Below are 19,312 nucleotides of genomic sequence, written 5' to 3'. Positions count from 1 at the left end.
AAGACAAGGTGGAAGAGAATATGTAAGGAATAAGAAACAATTTTCCACTTAGTCAGGAGTTGTCTCCCTTAAGCTACTTTGCTGCAGTCTTGTCAGAAACTTAAAATAAATCCATACAGAGAAGATATTAAATAACTTCTAGTGAAATTCTGTCACTGAATCCATTCAGATGGTAAATCCTGCTAAAACTGACTTTTCAAATACACAGTAGTTGGGAGAAGCTCTTCGATACATCCACCTGCTAAACATGATGAGCAGTTGCAAATGGCTCCTTTTTTTTAACCTCCTTTGAAAAACCCACAAAACCAAGATTCTGTCTGGTTGCAGTAAGAAAGAAGAGATGTCAAAAGAACTATCTGAGCTTTTATAAATGCACAAAATGCCTTGGACTTGACCACGTTTCAAATGCTTCCATATACGTACACAGAAAGGTGCTTTGTGCAAAAAAAAAATATCTATGAATTTTTCTTCTAAGAAAAAAAGGGCTTCTGTCTAGTCTTTGTTGCAGTTTTGTGAGCTTCTTGTAGCAATAGTACACTTTACTTGTTTCTTTATACTTTGGAGCAAAACTAAAGCTGGTTATAGGAAAATTTTGGAGAGAAAGCAAGTTAGACCAACAGCATATTGTATACTCCCACAGATTTTAAAAAGGACAAAACACTTTTGAGTGCAAAAAATGTAAATATTTCTCTAAAATTATCTGTTAAAAATGACATTAGAACCATTAACAAAATTATATACATACCCTGCCCTTCCAAAAACACATGTGAAGCTAAAATAATAAAAATATCAACTTTACTGCTGATATTTTTCTAAAAGTGATTAAATAAATATTATTAAAACGATTCCTTAAGGCAAAAAAAAAAAAAACAACTCCATATTACTATCTCTGTGACTGGTCACTATAACCACTTTCTTCCAGAAAGCTCTCTGGTTTCCCCCTTGGAAGTGTGATTATAGATGCTTTAAGTTCTACTCAGTTCTTTCACTTTCTTTCTCACTTTTCTTACATTCAGCATGTTCTCTGATGCTTTTTTTCTCTGCTCTAGAATAAAGGTACGAAAGAAGACACTTAAAACATGTTTTCAAGTGCTGTAAATACTCAACCAGATGATCAGAATGTTCAGTTCACCAATGAGGATGTGCAAAAAGGATATGCTCATCTTCTCTACAAACTTATCGTGTTCATCTTGCGTCTTCGGGAAATTCTGAATATCATTTTCTAGGCGCTGGATCTGCTGGTTCATGGAATCAAGGTTGCTCTTCAGAGTCTGGGCTGAAACTAAGAAAAAAAAAAGGACAATGAGTAAAAAGTTTCCAGATTCCAGAAAGGGTATCAGAAGGGGAAAAAACCAATGTCAGTATAAATAGTCTTAAAGAGAATTATTCCATTAAGTAGACCCATATTTTTCTGAATTATTGCTCATAAAAATCCTACCCTTCATAAAAATTAAGTGAAAATATCTACTGTAATATACCAGATCATCATATTTAACGTTAAAATGTCACCATTTAATTCTACCATTAGTTCTAATTATTCAATTTCTATTTGAGTGCATGGTAAAAAATTCTAATATTTCATTCTTTTAAATCTAATTCAAAGATTAAAAACTAACTAGAGTTCAAAGAGATTTTACCTTATTAATGCATGTACTTGGTTACATTATTATTAATACGTATTTCTGTTACAGGAATGATTTAAGGAACAGACACGGAAAAAAAATTATTATTTTTCTTACATTGAAATTAAACTGATTTCTAGAACCCAGAGTTGTGAAACCCTGTGTTAATAAGCAAAGGTATGTCTCAATAATAAAAGCTCCTGATAATCAAACAGAAGGACTCAGAGTGCAGCACAAAAAAAAAAAAAAAAAAAAAAAAAGAGGCTACTCTAAAGAAACCCTGCTTACTATGTGACAAGCTGTTCTAATGTAAGCCATTAGTTCTGTGATTTGTAATAAACAACCACTAATTGAGACAGCATCTGAGAAATCACGACAACACAATGTTGAAGGTAAAGCAATACCACGTACAAAGAAATTCCAGAACAGGAGCAAAAGTGACAGAGTCTCTGCAGAGAAGCTCCTGGTGTAATTTAGTTACAATTAAATTGTAATATTAAAATTAATTGAATGCCTAATATTAAGTTTTGAGCCATAATCCATGAGGTTCACTTATTCTCAGTTTTATCATAAAGAGCAATTTGACAAATGCTTCCTCTTAATTAAAAGACACGTTTCAAAACCAAAGTCTGTCTTCCCTTGTTTTCTCCTGCACAGTTTACAAATCCATGCTTTCCAGCACAAGCAGACAATCCCAACAGCCCTTTCCCCAAGAGCACTGTAACACTTGCACCATTTCACCTCCTTCCTCTAAATCGAATGCTTCAAGTACCCTTTGCTTCAGAGAGAATTTATACTCCACAAACTACTCAATCTTTAGTGACAGCTCATATAATCAGGTCAATTCTTGCAAAGACAGTGTCACAAACAACTTTTGATGTGTGGCACCAGAGGTGAGAACATCCAGCACGTTCCCTGCTCCTCAGTAATGGCCCAGTCAATGCTTCGATCGACTGCAGGCACCTGCCCTCCAGAGCCAAAGCTGAAGGGCTGCAGCCAGCTAACCCAGGCATTCTTAGTGCAGCCAAGATCAGCACATAACTTCATTTTTTAAGGGCTTTCTGCTTTTTACTATCTTTTTATGGCAAGTGATTTGTCCAGAAGTTCCACCAAGTGTTTTCTAAAGAACTGTTGATTTTTCTGCTTTCTTGTAGTTTAAAAAAAAAACAACAAACCAACTAATTGTGCTGTGACTGTGTGAGATTAAGCAGGAGGACGAATTTGAGTCAAGATGGCTTGAAAAACAGTATATAAGAAATAAAAATCTGGCAAATAAGGAAGCTGTTCCCAGAACAAAATCAATTCTCTATTCTTTGAAAGTAACGACTCGCATCAGCCATAACATCGATTTCATGAGCACATTCAAATCCATAAGGCACCAATACAGCTGCCTTTATCACAGCCATTATCTCAATTTTATTTTCAATTTTATCGGTTTTATACTGGGTACCAAAGGGACTATTAATCTTGTAATCTTGAAATTTTAGTGAAACAGTTTTTAAGCTTAATTCAACCAGGGAGGGAGGGGTGCAATCTATACTGACCACAGTATCCTTGCAGTTATTAACTTCACATTCAAGAGTTAACCTGGAAATCAACCACTAAAACAGTCTGAATAATAAACATTACCAAATATTTTAGGTTATGGTTGCATTAGTTTAATCATTTGATATTATGGTCAGAAAGGAGAACACACTTTTGCTTGAAATTAAGAACTTGAATTACTGTAATATTTCTATGAAGTTGGATGGGGACACAAACAACACTGAAGGAAATGCTAGAAGTGCAAAGTAAACGAGGAGAATGCAAATGGTCATTTTGTTCGTAAAAAGAACCGCAGCTGGTAAGAAAATAGGCAACATAACATGAAGTTTAACTGCTTTCAGCAATTTGAAAATAGAGTAGAAGTTATGTTTTGTCTGAAATTTAAAAGTGCAGTGAAATTCAGCACACAATGACAAATGAGAAGTCTTAACCTTTGTGATTAACATGGATGGGAAGAGTTTTCAGTAACTCTGTTCTATAAAATTAAGTTCAGAAAACATTAGATTAGGTGCATACTGACTTGGAAAGTAGAAGGGAATTCTACCCAAGCAAGAGGGCTGCATCCTATAGCTTCCCATAAGTAACTTCTATATTCACAATCAATTGTCAAAAAAGATGTAGAATATGCAATTTTGTTCACTTTTTTTTTGTCTAGCCCGGGCAAATGTACAAGTTTCTGTTCAAGCAATTTATGGAGTTGTTGTTCTGCAAGACAAACTTAACAAGACGACAGAACAGGAAACATATATATAGACTATAATAAAATATCTGCATTTCCTCCCATAAACCCTTTTATTAGAGATTTACTACTTCAGTAATGTGTAGAGGAGGCAACATGAATTCCTTTTACTTTCAGAGAAAATCATGTAAATTTCTTAAAACTCTTGCAAGGTTTTAAATTTATGAAAGCATAAATTCTACTTGCAGCAAAAGCCATTCTTCTAAAATAATTTCAAAATGTACATACTAAACAGCCTGTCCCACTGTAAGCTGGGTCTCACAAGAAAAAGGCTTGTTCAACTTCAATTTGCCCATCATTCCACATGAAAATTAGGCATCTTAGTAGAACTAGTCTAAAAAATCTACATGAAAGGTAGCATTTGGTCTTCAGTGGCACGCAAATACTGTGCAAGGACTATTACTGGGAAAGCCTCTCTCTAGCAGCCAATCCAATATTATTTCATTTAATGCTGCACCAGAAGAGAGCAACTAACTAAATCCAATACACAAATATCTGATTTCAAGGTAGGAACAATGAGGTGAATACAGAAGATGAGGAAAAAGAATGAAAAAACCCAACCCAGCAGCAACAACCAGAAAAAAACCTGTCCATAACCCCCAGACACTCTGGGATAAGCACACCCAAAGAAAAGAAAGCAGCCTAGAGGATGCCTGGACATTTATTTCCTTGTTTTAGAAGATAAAATATTAGACACATTTTAAAAGTACAAGAAATAAATAGCTGTGAACAACCCACCTCATCACCCTCACAATTTTGCAGGTAAATGAAGACCCCCACCCACAGTGAAAAGGTCAGCATGTAAGAAATGGTAAAGTTTGAGAAGTCAAAAGACAGACAAATTTGCTGACACAGGGAATAGTGGAGAAGGACGATATAAGTGAGTTTAGAAAAGGATTATTTGGATTCCTATGCAACAGGTTCATAAACATACCAAAAGAAACAGGCAAGGATGTAACACTTAATATGTCTCTGAGAATGTGTGCAGGAGGTAGGGGAAACAGTCTGGAGGAAATGCAGTGTTCTCCCCACACCACGTGTCCAAAAAAAACTACATAGCCCCCCAAATCTACATATGGTCCATCCTCAGAGGCAAAGGGAGTTAAAAAAGGCAGCAAGATTTCTCAGTCTGTACCAAACTCTGTCAAACTGGCCCCTAGCTGAGCCCTGTGAAAAAGCTGACTTGCAGAGAGCACCTGCAGCTCTAAGGTGGAAAGAAATACAGCATCTCAAACCACTCTGAAAAAAGGATTTATGAGACAGAGAAAGAAATCCAATACCAGAAGTTACACATGTGTATTTCAGCTTCACTCCTTGTCACACAGAATCACTATAACATACAGAACTAATAGGAATAAGGTGAAGATCAAGTGATGTGTATTAATATATTGTCCAGATTATTTTTCGTGTCAGTGGAAGACTAATATAGGCACATAGATCTATCAATATTCTTTCTGCACAAGTACTGGATGAAACTCCGTTAATCATGCATCATTAAATCTGTGACTGATTAAAAGATTATTTTGTATATTATTATTTATTTATAACAGAAATCCACAGTCACTGAAGAGATGGCACAATGTTATTTTGACAAGAAAGGTGATAATAATTTCCTTCACTTTATTATTTTCCCCATATTAATTCCTCCTCTACAAAAAAACCAATCCTATCCACTTATTTTGGAGAAAGCAGTTGCACAGTCTGCACGCTAAGGAAGGCTTAGAGAGTGTCTGCTTTAGTCCTAGAAAAATGCTCCAAGCAGTTAATCTCCTGTTGATGTTGAACACTAGTTGGTCCCTGTAGTCAAGCTAAGCATTTTGTATTTACAATAATACAGTAACAGTACCAAAGGACAGACTAATCCTTTCTAAAATAAGATTGCATCAGACTAAGAGTCCTCCCCACAAAAAGAGCTGAAATGATACGTTTTGATTAGGTGCAGTATCTCTTGCATAAGAAATTTAGAGGGTCTCTGATCATGATGCAGAACTGGGATGGCCATGTCCATGGTTAGCAAAAACTCTAAAGTGAGAGCCAACAATATAAATTACTTCAGTAAGCAAAAGCAAGTCAGTATGAAGCAAATGAACTCGTGGATTTTTAAGTCTAGACAGTGTTTGTACCATAACTGCATTCTGAGCATACTAATGACTATTTATTTCTTACTGCCTGAGGGCAGATGGAAGTAGTCTTTCACAAAAGACTGAGAAGCAGTTTGAGGGGAAATGGGTGAGCAAGTACATAATCTTCAGGAATTACAATCATTGATTACTCAATTCATACTAAGTAAGTTTCTATTTATTAAGACAATAAATGTTCTGTTGGAGTTGGGTGAGCAGTGCTGCTGCAGCCTAATTGAGGACTGGAAGCAGCTCAGTGTATGTGCACCTCAGAGCATCCCTATGTATTATATGTGTGTGCAGATATATGTACATGTACTGGAGTAAATACATCTCACAGGTATACATTTATATATGTACTTTTCAGTGATACAAGTGGCCCATGGTAACTCTGACGTGTGTCTAAGTACATACATTTATGTGTGTGTATACACACACACACACACACATCTGTGACAGATACTGTGATATACCTGTATCATGCAAAACAACTCATATTTGAAGCTTCATGGTTGAACAGCTTCCAGATTCAAAAGCAGTACAGCTTAGCATGTTATTTCTCAAGTAATTAGCATAGAAAAAAAAAATAAATTGGAGATAGCACAAGCATTATTTCCTATATCAGAAAAAAAGTTTTTGCTACATGCTAGTGTGACAGACTTAAACAAATTTCAACAGTATTGAATTCTATATTGAAATGCTTTCACCAGGAAGGACACTGAACTTAGTAATTAGAACTTCTAAAGAAGAAACTAGAGGAACAGTCAAGACAGGTGAGATCAAACCAAACCTATTACTAATAACAAGCAAACACTCCTATTTTGAGCTAAACATCTGTTTGTAAACAAAACTTAGGGCAGAAGTAAAGAAGTATTGAAAAGCACATAATTAGGCCAACAGTGTCTAAATTTCAAAGCGGAAAACCAACTATGGAAAAAGAAATTATTGTTAAGTTCCTAAGCTGAAATGTTACAAATGCTTTTGGGGTGGAGGTTTAAACACCTCAGGGTCAAAGGGAAAAAACAGAGAGTAGCTTAACTAGCATGGGCACCTGGCCATCTTTCTCTTTCAAAAAATGGGAAAGCTTTCTGACACCAGGTACTTCTGATTAACAATCAAAACATCATGCATAACAGACCATTTTACCTTGTGCATCTTACACAGAATTTTCCCTGCACCTTTTAAAGTTTAGGAATAAGAGCACATCTGCCCAAATGACAGTGTTTTGTTTATATATTATGACCATGTCCTGTAATGTAACTTGAAGAAGCTTCAAAATAGGATTTTTAAGAGATAGATTTCCCACACAGATGTGCACCTGCACTTCATTTGCATGCTAAGATTTCCTTCCCCAGCCGTCTCTGCATTTTAGTTGCCTTCTCACAGCACTGCTATGGAGCAGTAAAGGAAGGCAAGACACCACTATGCTTCACTTTTTTAGATTGCAACAGTAACTTCATTACCTTAGTTAAACAAAGATAAAGCAATTGTACACTGATATCATTGTCCTGTCCATTTGCAAGTAGAGGTGAACCACAATTTTAATGTAAAAGTACTTTGTAACAAGTCCAGCCCCAAGTAACTCTTGGTTTAAAGTTTAATGAGAGATTCACTCTAAGGTATTAATTATCTCTCAGTCCAAGATGATGTTTAACGAGTCATGTATGTGCAGCAGCTCTACATTGCAATATTCTTCTCAATCTTTATAGAGAAGAGAAAGATACGTATCAATCCCTACCCAAAACGAAATCTCAACTGCAATCAAAACCTAAAATCATCATAGTTTGTAATGATCACAAACACACATTACAAATGTTTACAAAAGACATACAAATGACATTTTTGTATGTCTTATCACAGAAAAAAATACATATACCTGATACAATTCAAGAAAAGGATGGCACAGAGATTTTAAACACACATCCGGTGAAGAACTGCACCACACAATCTAAAATGTTAAAACCCACATTTCAGGTATAAATGATCAACAGATTTTCAGCTTCCCAGAACAACGATACCAGCCATCTAAAGTGAGGAAATATAATTTAAATATTACACACACTGAAGTGCAAATGCCATTAACAAGTTTGCCTTGGCAAGTGAGACAGTGGGAAGATCTAAAAAAAAAAAAAAAACCCAAACCCAAACCAACAACCAAAACCATTATTTGCTAAGTCAAAAACCAGAAATGTCATAAGCAGCATGTCTTCTCTCCTCTGCATCTGGGAAATCACAAACAGTGCTCATGATCCCAAAACACTCAATATATCCATAGAGCAAAAAGAAATTTCTGTGGGTAACTAATTTTAATATCAATGTAAGCACAGAACTGGGCTCTGGTTTAGAGAATCCATCCGCTTGTCTCAGCTCCAGCAATTGTGTGCCCGTGTAAATGTTTTAAGAACAAAAAAGGAATTTTGATGAACTATTAGGGCTAAGAATGACCTATAAATGACAAGCAGCACACTAGAAGTGTCCAATGTATTGCCAGTATCATTATCAGAATAAGGCAGTTGTAAAACTTCCTTTCCAAAGCACAGCACAGAACAAAGCCATTGACCTACTGAGTGATCCATTAGAACATCAAATCCCCCTCTTGCTTTGGATAGGTCATATTACCCAACTCATTATTGACTCAAAATTGTTTTACTTCAAGTCAAATTTATTGTCATCAACAGATCAGTTTTCTGAAAAGAAAAATATCTGAACCTGTAAGATTCCTTCTGTTTGAATCCTGACAACTGTTATACTCATTTTTGTGTCCTGCATAAATACTGTGTGTGCCAACCCCCTGCTTTCCCTTGTCAACAGCAGCCTTTCCCCCAACTTCCCACTTTTACCTCACTGAGTAAATTGTAAAAAATAGCAGGTTGCAGAATGTAAGTTTTGCAGTTGAACTGACTTTTCATATTACAAATAAAAATCTTTTAGAAAACAGATGTCCCAATTTTAGAAAAAGAATCAGAAGCATTAGATCTGTTGGGTGAGAACAGCACTGCATTCAGCAGCATTCTCCTGGCAACGTGGATATTACCTTCAGAGCATCAAGAAACTCTCTGTACTTTGATGTGAATTTAATTACAAATGTCTTTCAAGATCTTAAAAGTTAAGTTAATTTTGAAAACAGAGTTTATAATCAGTATCTATTAATTGAGCATAAACTCCTGGCAGTGGTATAAGGCAAATTGCAAGTGAGGCAAAGGGAACAAGTAAACAGAAAGCAAGGAATACAAAAAGGGGCAAAGCTGTTGTCACACAACCTGCTGTTGTTACTAAAACCTCAAAGAAGGAGTTGAGCAACTTCATCCAACAGACTTCCCTTTACATTCTCAATTTATGTCAGGAGCTTGGCCTTTCACACTACCTGAACTGAACCACTTGCAGAGGTGCAACAGCTTTCCCCACAGCAATGGAAGTGCAAGCTGAACAACAGATAATGGGGAAAAGAAAGAAGAAAGTGCTATTTTATAGCTTTCACCTCTCTCTAGTGGCTTGTATTAAAACATTCTCAATGGACTGCAGAACTTAAGAAGACATTTAAAGCTATCTTCAATTTTGAATTGGTTTAACTACAGCCAGAAATTCTTAAATGCTTTCATTTCTTTAATAAGCAACAGCCCACGAGAGTCATTTGGACTATTCTTTCATTTTGCCCTTGATATTTACACTTCAGGGAGAAAAGTAGAGTCTTAAAATGCAAGCTATACAAAAAGTTGCTTAATGAAGAATCCAACTTGTAGCTTCAAAATGTAGCTTCAGAATTCAGAACTACCAGGATTCTGCACACCATTTATTACACTTTAGATGACAGCAACTAAAAAAATCCTCAAAACCTTCAAAGACTGGGAAAATTCACTAAGCAATTCTGCAGCGTGTAAGTCAATCCAGAATCCCACTGAGTCTCCAACAAGTTATCTTTCCAAAATTGCTCCTTGGAACTACAACACGAGAACTCTCTGTGAAGTTTCTGCTTCCCTGTCTCTCTTCCCCAACGCCTGTCAATGAAGTAGAACACGTCTGTCGGGAAAGTTTTAATGAGCTGATGCACAACTACCACCAATATGGTGATGCTCTATGCAAATACAGGAGTGTCACAAGAGAAAAGAGTCTTCAAGTATTTGATCCACCTGACTGTGTGTTTACTACAGTCAGAAAAACAGACAGAGAGTTCCTGACAGTCCAATGTTGCAGTTTATGTGAATGAAAAGAGAGACAGAAGACTCTGTACAGTGCAGGACTGACTTGTGATTATGCTGTAAAATGCCAACTTCAGATTATTAGGGAGAGAGAAGTCACAGATGCAGCATTAACTTTCTCATGCCAGAAGGCATTGTCTGTTTTATACCCACTAATGTGCCAGATTGGGCAAAATCTGTTTCAGCAATTTAAACTGTGCAAGGTGGAAAATGCTGCAGACCTCTTTGTTAAAATACTCTTTCTTCTACTGCAACAAGCTATAAAACTTTTGTTAGACAAAAAAAATAGCTACTACTTATGATTATGTTTTAAATTGCTACACCTCAAACCGACAATGGCACAGAAAGTGTTAAAATACTGCCCTCATTCTAAACTTGTGGCATTAAATCACAGTGAACTGCCTGTATAAAATTTTAAAATTAATATTTTATTACATTATTTGTAATAATATATTCAGTACATACATATTTGCATTCCACAGTGCTTCTGACTGCTAATGTCCTTTCTAGAGAGATGCCTCAACCATCAGAACCATATGCTTGCAAATTAAAGAAATAAATTTCAGTGTCAACATGAGTGAGAAATCTGTGCTCCTGTTATCAGTACTTTTTAGTCCACTACACAGACCTAATTCATCCCCCCAAGGCATCTTTCACATGATTTTACTCAGAATGACCTCTGCTGCTGATAACAACACTTTAAAAGAATTAAAAAGCGGAACACTTACAGAGTTTGGTATGTTAAGTGCTGAAAAAAGCCCTCATTATTTCTGAGAGAGACTATTATATATTACATTATATTTGTTATATATTATTAATAATAATAATATATTATATATTATATATTAATAATAATATATATTATATATATAATATATTACATATATACCACATTCACAATTAAGCCCAACTTGACACGACTCTACACAGCCCAGTAATTCCTATTCTTGGCAACAAAGGTAAAAAGGACATCAAGAACTATTAAATTTTGGAGGAGCTGGATATGATGTTCAATGAATGAAGACATAGTTACGTTTTATTTTTATGTTTTATTATTTACAGGCACAATGTTTAGACCATGAACTGTAATTTATAACTGTTGCTCTTAAAATCTGAATTTGTTATTATAAAATACATGGCTAATTTATTTTAATCACCTTAAAACCCTTTGGAGTGTCAAACCCCTCAGAAACCATAAAAATGAAATAGGTAACACACAAAATTAAGTCAAAATACGTTTCTTTTCTAAGGAATTCCAAACTATACTTTTAACAACATGACTGTGTCTAGAAATCCCAGACGTTATCTGACTTGAAAGGTACCTCCTAGTTTTGTTTTGAAATTTTGTTTTACTGAATCCCAAAAAGGGATGGGAATTTGTCAGGTATTTAATAAAAATCACAGATTATAAACTGGTAAGAGCAAAGACCATGAAAAGCAGCAACTGGAATAACAAGTGAACAAGGTAGAGACATGAAAAAAAGGCTTTGCATAGTCTCAAAGGGAACAAGAAGAAAGTACTGAAGACTGGGGGAAGATCACTGCCATCAAAGACTGCAGTTCCTCACAATGTTGTGATTTTTTATTGCTTTTCCTTTCACAGTCTGCTACAAGTAAGAAAAAATGCTTTTCCAATGATCTCGATAGTTAATCAGTTTGACCTTTGCTTATACCTTCCACAATAAAACTGTTTCCTAATTTATTTTTCCTTTTCATAAACCTCTAGGCTGATCTTCCATCTTTAAAAAGATAAAATATTTTATCATACCTAATATCAGATTATTGAAGATTTTAGTACATGCATGGGCAGTTCACCTAATCCCATTGACCTTTTCATATTAAAATCCAGTTCTATGCTTTATCTGCTCTTTGTTAAAAAAAAAATAAATCAGCTGTTGCTCGGATGCTGGTTCTTTATTCTTACATGAACTTAAAGCCAAAGAGGACTTACTTTTTATTTAAGTGGAATTGAGAATACGCATCCAAGATTTAAAAGAAGTTGAATGTGTTAAGTTTTGTATTTGGAATGTCAGGTACTGTTCAAACCACGAGGCTGCTTACTGACTAAAAAGTAAAAGCATACATCTTAAGTTATCAGACTGCCACCTGCTTAGCTCATATTTCTTTATTTAAAATTCATGCAGAGCTAATATTTGCTGGTAGATTTCCTTCTATTTTACATATAACTAACTGATGCCAGTGCCCTCACATCCAGCCAATTTATTCCAAAAGAGGTTTCCCACAGGAAAAATAAACCTAACTGTCCATCCCCAAAACCACTGGTTTATAAAACACCAAACAATAAATAGGAAGTGAAAATCTCTTCCACGCAAAGCACGTGAACTTCCAACACAGAAGAAACACCACATGTGAGAGAGCAGATGAACATTACAATTAACCAACCCCAAGAAGTACCATGGGGAACAGTTGAAGCGAGTTGCACAAATCACGTTTATTCTGCCAAAAATCTGCTTTGCTACAGAAAGCAAAGAAGGGCTGAAAGGGAAGTTTTGGTCATTAAAATTGAACAGTAATTTATGCTCTGCTAGAAGTCAGTGCTGTTTATAGGAAATGTAATGAGCTTTTATCTTAGGGAATGAAACAAATCTAACTGCAATAAAATCTTTTTCATATGTATTCTAAACATCAGGATTATTAGCAAATTTGCTCCCATTAATATGCTTTCTCTGTTTAGGATGCTACAGCTTAACCTAACTTTACTGACTCTTCCGGTTTAATTCCTGAAGTCAACTTACAGAACATCAGAGGCTTTGAATCAAACTATAAAAATCTCAAAGCTGCAAGGTCAAGTGTCAGCCACAGAAGAAAATTCATGAAAGATCATCAAAAGTGGCTGGTAAACCATAAGACTTTATAAAGAAAGGGAGAAAAAGATTAAACTTTAAAAAGTCACCTCCAGAGAAGAACTATCAAGTACTAGAAAATATTTTTGGAATTTAGATAAGATGCCAAACTGCTACTTGCATAAGTACAATTAATGACTATGTAACTCCACCATAGAACGATAGATTATTCTGAGTTGGAAGTGACCCACAAGGATTATTGAGTCCAACTCCTATCTCTGCACAGAACAACCCCAAGAACCACACCATGTGTCTGAGAGTGTTCTCCAAATGCTTCTTGGACTATGTCAGGCTTGTTGCTGTGACCACTGCCCTGGGGAGGGAGCCTGTTCAGTGCCCAACCACCCTCTGGGGGAAGAACCTTTGCCTAATATCCAACCAAAACCCCCCCTGACACAGTTTCATGCCTTCAAGGCCAGGTCCAACACTGTCCCCACAACAGTGCTCAGGCAGAAGCAGCCAGCTGGGTGCTGTTTAAACATGCACCTTTACTCATATACATGGTACATTCAGGGTTGTGATGTACAAGTTCTCTGTTCAGTCACTATCCTGCATTAAAACACAAAACCATCCTCAACCCTGTACAGGAAGATCAGTTCCATTTTGTCCATGCCAGTGAAGAATTCAGCAGCAAAGAAAAAAGCAAGGCACGGAGACATTTAATCAATAGGAATAAAATTTGGTTTATATGCAGGAAAAAAAACAACCTGGAAAAGGACATAAGTCTGAGAAACAGCAAAAAAATTGTATGATAAAGACACTCACACAAAACTGTGAAGAAGTCTGAGATGAAACAACAGCAAAGTTTGGTTGATCGATGAACTATTCCCCAAGTCCTTGGGGAAACAAGAGTTCTGCTCTCAGTAGGCAGAAGTTTGAGGTAGAAGAACACAAACTGAAAGCAAATGATGGGCTAATTAGAAGAGTGTCTATCTAACAGCTAATCACTGCACTGAAGAGAGACACTGACTGATAACACTGAAAAAAAGAGACAAAAATTTGCAAACCTGGATAGAGCTAGTGGAAATGTGTATCCAACTACTTCTCCCTTTTCCTTCATATTCTTGTGCTCCCCCAAGTATTTATCTTCTGATGAATTATTAATGCCCAGTCAAAATAAAAGTTTGTGTTACCTTCATCAAGCACTATCACCTACCTTCACCTTTGACAACTCAGCAACAAGTGTGCAAGGCAGCACAGTCTATTCCACATGAAAAATGTCCAACAAATGAATTGAGCTTTCTATCACATTCACCAGCTTATGCTGCTGACTGACCAAAAATACTCAGTATTAAATACTGACTGTGTAGTACAATTAAACCACATGAATTTCATATAAAGCCTGGGATTCTGACAAAGCATATTTGTTATTCTCTATCAAGTGTTAAAACAAGAACCATGCTCTGTGTGAATGCACATGCACACACACGGTGCTCATTCTCAAGCAACGAGACTTCAAAGGTTTAAGAGAAAACTAAACATCATTATTATATTGCTGACAAAACTTCGGACGAGATTTTTTAAAGGACCCCACTGAAATGCACTCTATTATTTTCACAAGAGTTGTTTTATTACTGGTTTTTTCCCTCCTCACTTCTTCTCAGGTCAATAAAAAGCAGAAAGGCACAATCCACATGGATTATCGATGCTTACAGGTTACATAATCCAACAATCTCAAATGAAATGTTGGAAGCATTTAATGTCAAAGCAAACAACTATTACCTTTAGGTGCTTTATCTATTTGCTTACCTTTACTTGCACTCTCAACATGCTGCAATTCATCTGGAAATTTTAAGATGTCCCTGTAATTCTCCTCACAGATTTCTGCCAGAAAATGCAACAGGGTTGTTTTCTGATCTGATGATTTAGTATCTCGAATCTAAGAAGTAAACACAGGAGAAAGCAAAGAGAAAAAAAAATAGAATTTTTTTTAATAAAATGTTTAAATCAAGTGAATACTGAAGATGTAACTCATTAGCAAAACTAATGAGTTACCCTACACTGGTCATCTGTAAATTAAACAAATTATTTCGAAAAGAAATTTCTTGAAATCTTCATAATTAAGGCTATAAAAGGAACCTACTCTATGGAGTACTTTTTAAAAGAATAATTAATTTTGATGAGAACAAAACCTGAAGATAGTCCATAAAGTTCTGAGATTTTAGCATTACCAGTTCAGAATGCTCCCTTTGATAAAAAATAGCTGTGAACGGAGATTAAAGAGAACAGAATTTAGTTCATTCCTTCAGTGCCACAACTGCCAAATCTCTAAAGGAATCCTTCTGAAATGCTGCATAGCTGGACATCATGCTAATAGTCAGAATTTGCACTTTGACCAGTCAAGTTAAAGTAATTCCTTGTTGTAAATTCCTTCTTGAAGCAAAATCTAAAACATGCTGCTTTAGCCTAAAGACTTTGAGACAAATTCTATACAGACACATGAATTAAAAGCACCCCGCCTTACTGAAATACAGAATGACAATAAAAAAGCAAAGATAATCCTGACTGCAGGTAAAAGGAACTTAATACATCCAGGTTTATTTATGAAAAGCTGCAGGAAAACTGTGCACAAGGCGAAGTAACAGGTAACTGCATATTTTCACTGTCCTCTCAACTGCAGAGACACTTCTTAGTGGTCTAAAATAAAGCATTATTCTTGCAAGTGATAGGCTAATGGAGAACAGAGAGTCTTGAGAGTATTAACTGCTGGAATCAGTTTCTTATAAAAAAAAAATGTCTTAAACAATTGTTAAAATATAGGGCCAGTGGCAAGTTTCCAAGTAAACATATGGTTAAATCCAATGGCAGAGTGCAGGTGTCTACACAATGGAACATCATGAACTTCAGAGAATGAGAAAACAAATTTAAAATCAAATTTCTTAGTTTGCCCATTTTTATGCAGATATAAAGAAGGAATGTATGAGTTGATGGATGATCTAGTGGAAGTTGAGACTTCCTCTTATTCACAAAGGCAATGGAGTAGGTGTATGTAAGAGTTTGAGATGAGTTTACTTGACTTGACATAAAGAATTAAGTCATACAAGTGTATCTGCAAAGAGTTGTTTTAACCGCATTTCACTAACTCATCTAGTGCAGTTCTCATACAGAAGTAAGCTACAACATACACAACAAATGAAATAAAGGATTTATTTAAGAAGAATACACAAATGCGTGTGTAAAATCTCCTATTTGTTTTCTCATTCTCTAAATCACTTGAAGTTCTAATTCTATAATCCTCATGACAGGCTTGCCATCGATGTTCAATTTAATAGAGGCCTTTCAGCTTTAAGGATTACCCTGTTAAGAATAAATGAGTGCAGTGGAAAAACAGGCTTTTAAAAATATAAGGTATTTAGGCAATTAAGAAAGCAATTTAATTCATACCAATTCAGCGATTAGAGAGTAAACAATGCTCAGTAATGGTATGCAGTTAAAGTGCTTTAACGTGTTACATACACAGAAGTTCTTCTGACTTGGAAAAAAAAAATCATAGATTTAGTGGCTAAACATCTGCATGGGAAAAAAAATTGCATTTCAATTTGTCTGTGAACAACAGTAGTGGGATTTGCAGCCTTTGATCTCTCTGACATCATCAAGTGGATAAAGCACTTTTTTTCTAAATGGACAAAATTATTTTGCTTTCAAATTGCAACAGAAACATGTTTTGTCACCAACAGCAACATTGTATCAACAAGAGTCAGTATTAGCACCCGCTGTGTTGTTTAAACCTGGAGTAAACATTCACTCAGATCTTAAACACTTCTGTCAAATTCACTTCTTTGGCCCAATCATAAACACATCTCTGCTACATTCATCCTTATTTTCACCACAATGGATAGAGATAGCTCTGTTTGATCTTTAGAATCAAATATTTAATTTAAAAAGCAAGTTCTAAACCCACCAGTATAATGACAAAGGAAGACAGGTGGGGTTTGAGTGTAGTTTAGCATATAGGCTTGAGTGTAGTTTAGCATATACTATTTAAATATTAAAAACAGAAATTAAAGGTAGGAACTGGTATGTTAACAACAGCAAGGCTGTGTCTTTTCAGTCTCTGTATTCACGCACTATACTTGCATTCAATATATACCTGTATCCAATAACACACATTATTTTATTTCTTTTCATATAAATGCAATAGTTTTTATATTCAACTTCTTTACTTGCAGCAATTTTGCTTAATAAACATAATATTTCTTGACTTGTAAGCACTTAATGGTTAAGCCTAATTTCTGCCGTTCTAGACATCATCCAAGTGGACAAAAGAAAAAAAAAAAGAGCCTATTAAGTTCTGCTTACAAGACCAGGAGGTGGACTTTGATGATACTCATAGGTCCCTTCCAACTTAGGATACTCTATAATTCTATAATTCAGGGTAAATTTTTAACACTGTGGTGTTAAAATTTAAAAATACAGGTTTTGAATCTATGGCCTTTCTTTACCTGAGAGACAGAATTTGGGAATAACACATTTTGTTTAAAAATAAATAAAATAAATTGTTATATCAGTGTCAGCTACAGAAAGCAGCTCCAGCTGAATGCTGAAGCATCACTTGGAGGGTCAATACTCGCAGATTCATTGTTTGGGAAAGGATGTACACAGAGTGTAATACTCGGTGCTCCCGTTCAAATCAAGTAATACACAGAGCACGATGTCCTGTAACCCAGAAAAAAACATCAGCCTAACAACAACCTCTCTTTACATATAGTACCTAAATAAAGCATTCAAACCATGCCAATCATGCCATAATCCACTTTCAGAATGGGTTTGGTCTTTTTACAGATGCTGCTGGATGCAGCTTTCAGGTGTGAGGGTTGAACGTGACAGCCAATGTAAGGAAAAATTTATGTATGAGCCATCACTAGAGTGACACTTTATTATAGCTATAAAAAAGCTTTCCATTGATTTTTTATGAGATTATATACCTTTTCATAACCCAGAAATCTTTCCCACCTTAAGAGAACAAGGGCTGGTAGACAATAAATGTACACTCATCAGTAATACTCAGACCAGTTAAACAGCTTGTCTTGTACTATTTGCACTATGAACAAAAAGTAACATGATATTACTTATTACATAAAATAGACACTGATGCACCTAGAATGCTACAAGAGTTTTATTAAAACTGAAGGAGGTTTGCTGTTAGTCTTCACATTAAGTCACCACCACAGGAACAGAAGGTGTACCTGCACATGCCTAAAGCAAACCTCTTTTCTTCCTGTTCTATTTCCATGAGGGTTCTCCTGCTGCACCTAGGGTTCAGGAGAGCAGCTGGTTCCTTCTTACAAATGAAACAAACACAGCAACAGGTAGAAAGATATGCCTTGAGTGAATTACTACAGCAGCCTCCTTCAACTTCAGCACTTTTTCTGCCATATTTGTATTTTTAGAGGGCACTTCATACTTAGGCAATCAAGATGCTCTCTGGTGCATACATGGGAATAGCTGCTCTCGCTTGCCAGTCTCGATGCAGCACCTGAATTCTGATGCTGATATCTTATTTGAACAAAATTAAGTTCCCTGCTTTCTGCCAAAGGTTGTTTACAAATCATTTCTATCTTCAATAACATAATACACTGCAATATAACATCCAGAAAGATAATCTGTTTTTAAGGATTTGCAATTACAATACAGGCATTAGCTTTTTAGCTCAGACCAGATAGGTTGGAATTTGTGCTTTCTTTTATTTTCTTTATCATGTTTTAATAAAAGTTGCTGCACAAGAACATATTTCTGTGTATGAAATAACCAGCTCTGTTGTAAAAATATTTATTTTCCGAAACCAAACATTTGTCCCAGATCAATACTTGCCTTTTTTCCTTTTTTTTCAGATTATATAATGTAAGTACCACATCTACTAAATGGACAATTAATTTAAGATTGTTCGAGAAACAAAAACAACAAAAAGAAAAAACCAATAAAAAAATCAGATTTTATTGAAAAGTGAATTCATCACTTAAGTGTGTGTATTCTGCACATAGAAATGTGTACACAGACATATCCTACCTTGCTGACAGCTGGTTCAAAAAAAATAAAAATTAAAAAGTTCCCTTATCATGGGCAGAAAGTCCACTGAATGATAGTATAAACCACTAGCCTAAAAAAAAAAGGAGGTATTATATCAAAATACAGAATAAAGACTCCCAAATTCCTCTGGATAAGCTTGAATGATGAAATTATTCCCCAGGAGCAGAAATGAAGACACCTTGAAATTACTCAAGGAAAA

The 19,312-nt window shown here is 35.5% G+C and overlaps 1 protein-coding gene across 3 annotated transcripts in view; it reads right to left on the bottom strand.

Annotated features, from left to right (window-relative positions):
- DIAPH2 (diaphanous related formin 2) overlaps positions 1–19,312 on the bottom strand; it is a 199,569-nt gene that overhangs the window by 99,411 nt on the left and 80,846 nt on the right. For all 3 annotated transcript variants that reach the window (XM_027740737.2, XM_027740739.2, XM_027740740.2), the window contains 2 exons: positions 14,836–14,965; positions 1,158–1,282 (listed from right to left, as the gene is read on the bottom strand). In XM_027740737.2, coding sequence (XP_027596538.1) covers positions 1,158–1,282; positions 14,836–14,965 — 255 coding nt within the window. The remainder of the gene's footprint in view (positions 1–1,157; positions 1,283–14,835; positions 14,966–19,312) is intronic.

The sequence above is a fragment of the Pipra filicauda genome, unplaced genomic scaffold (assembly GCF_003945595.2).
Source record: "Pipra filicauda isolate LSUMZ 115617 unplaced genomic scaffold, ASM394559v2 scaffold270_size1042834_pilon, whole genome shotgun sequence".
NCBI classification, from domain to species: domain Eukaryota; kingdom Metazoa; phylum Chordata; class Aves; order Passeriformes; family Pipridae; genus Pipra; species Pipra filicauda.
The sequence above is the reverse complement of the archived record's forward strand: the minus strand, read 5'-3'. Positions and strand labels throughout refer to the sequence as shown.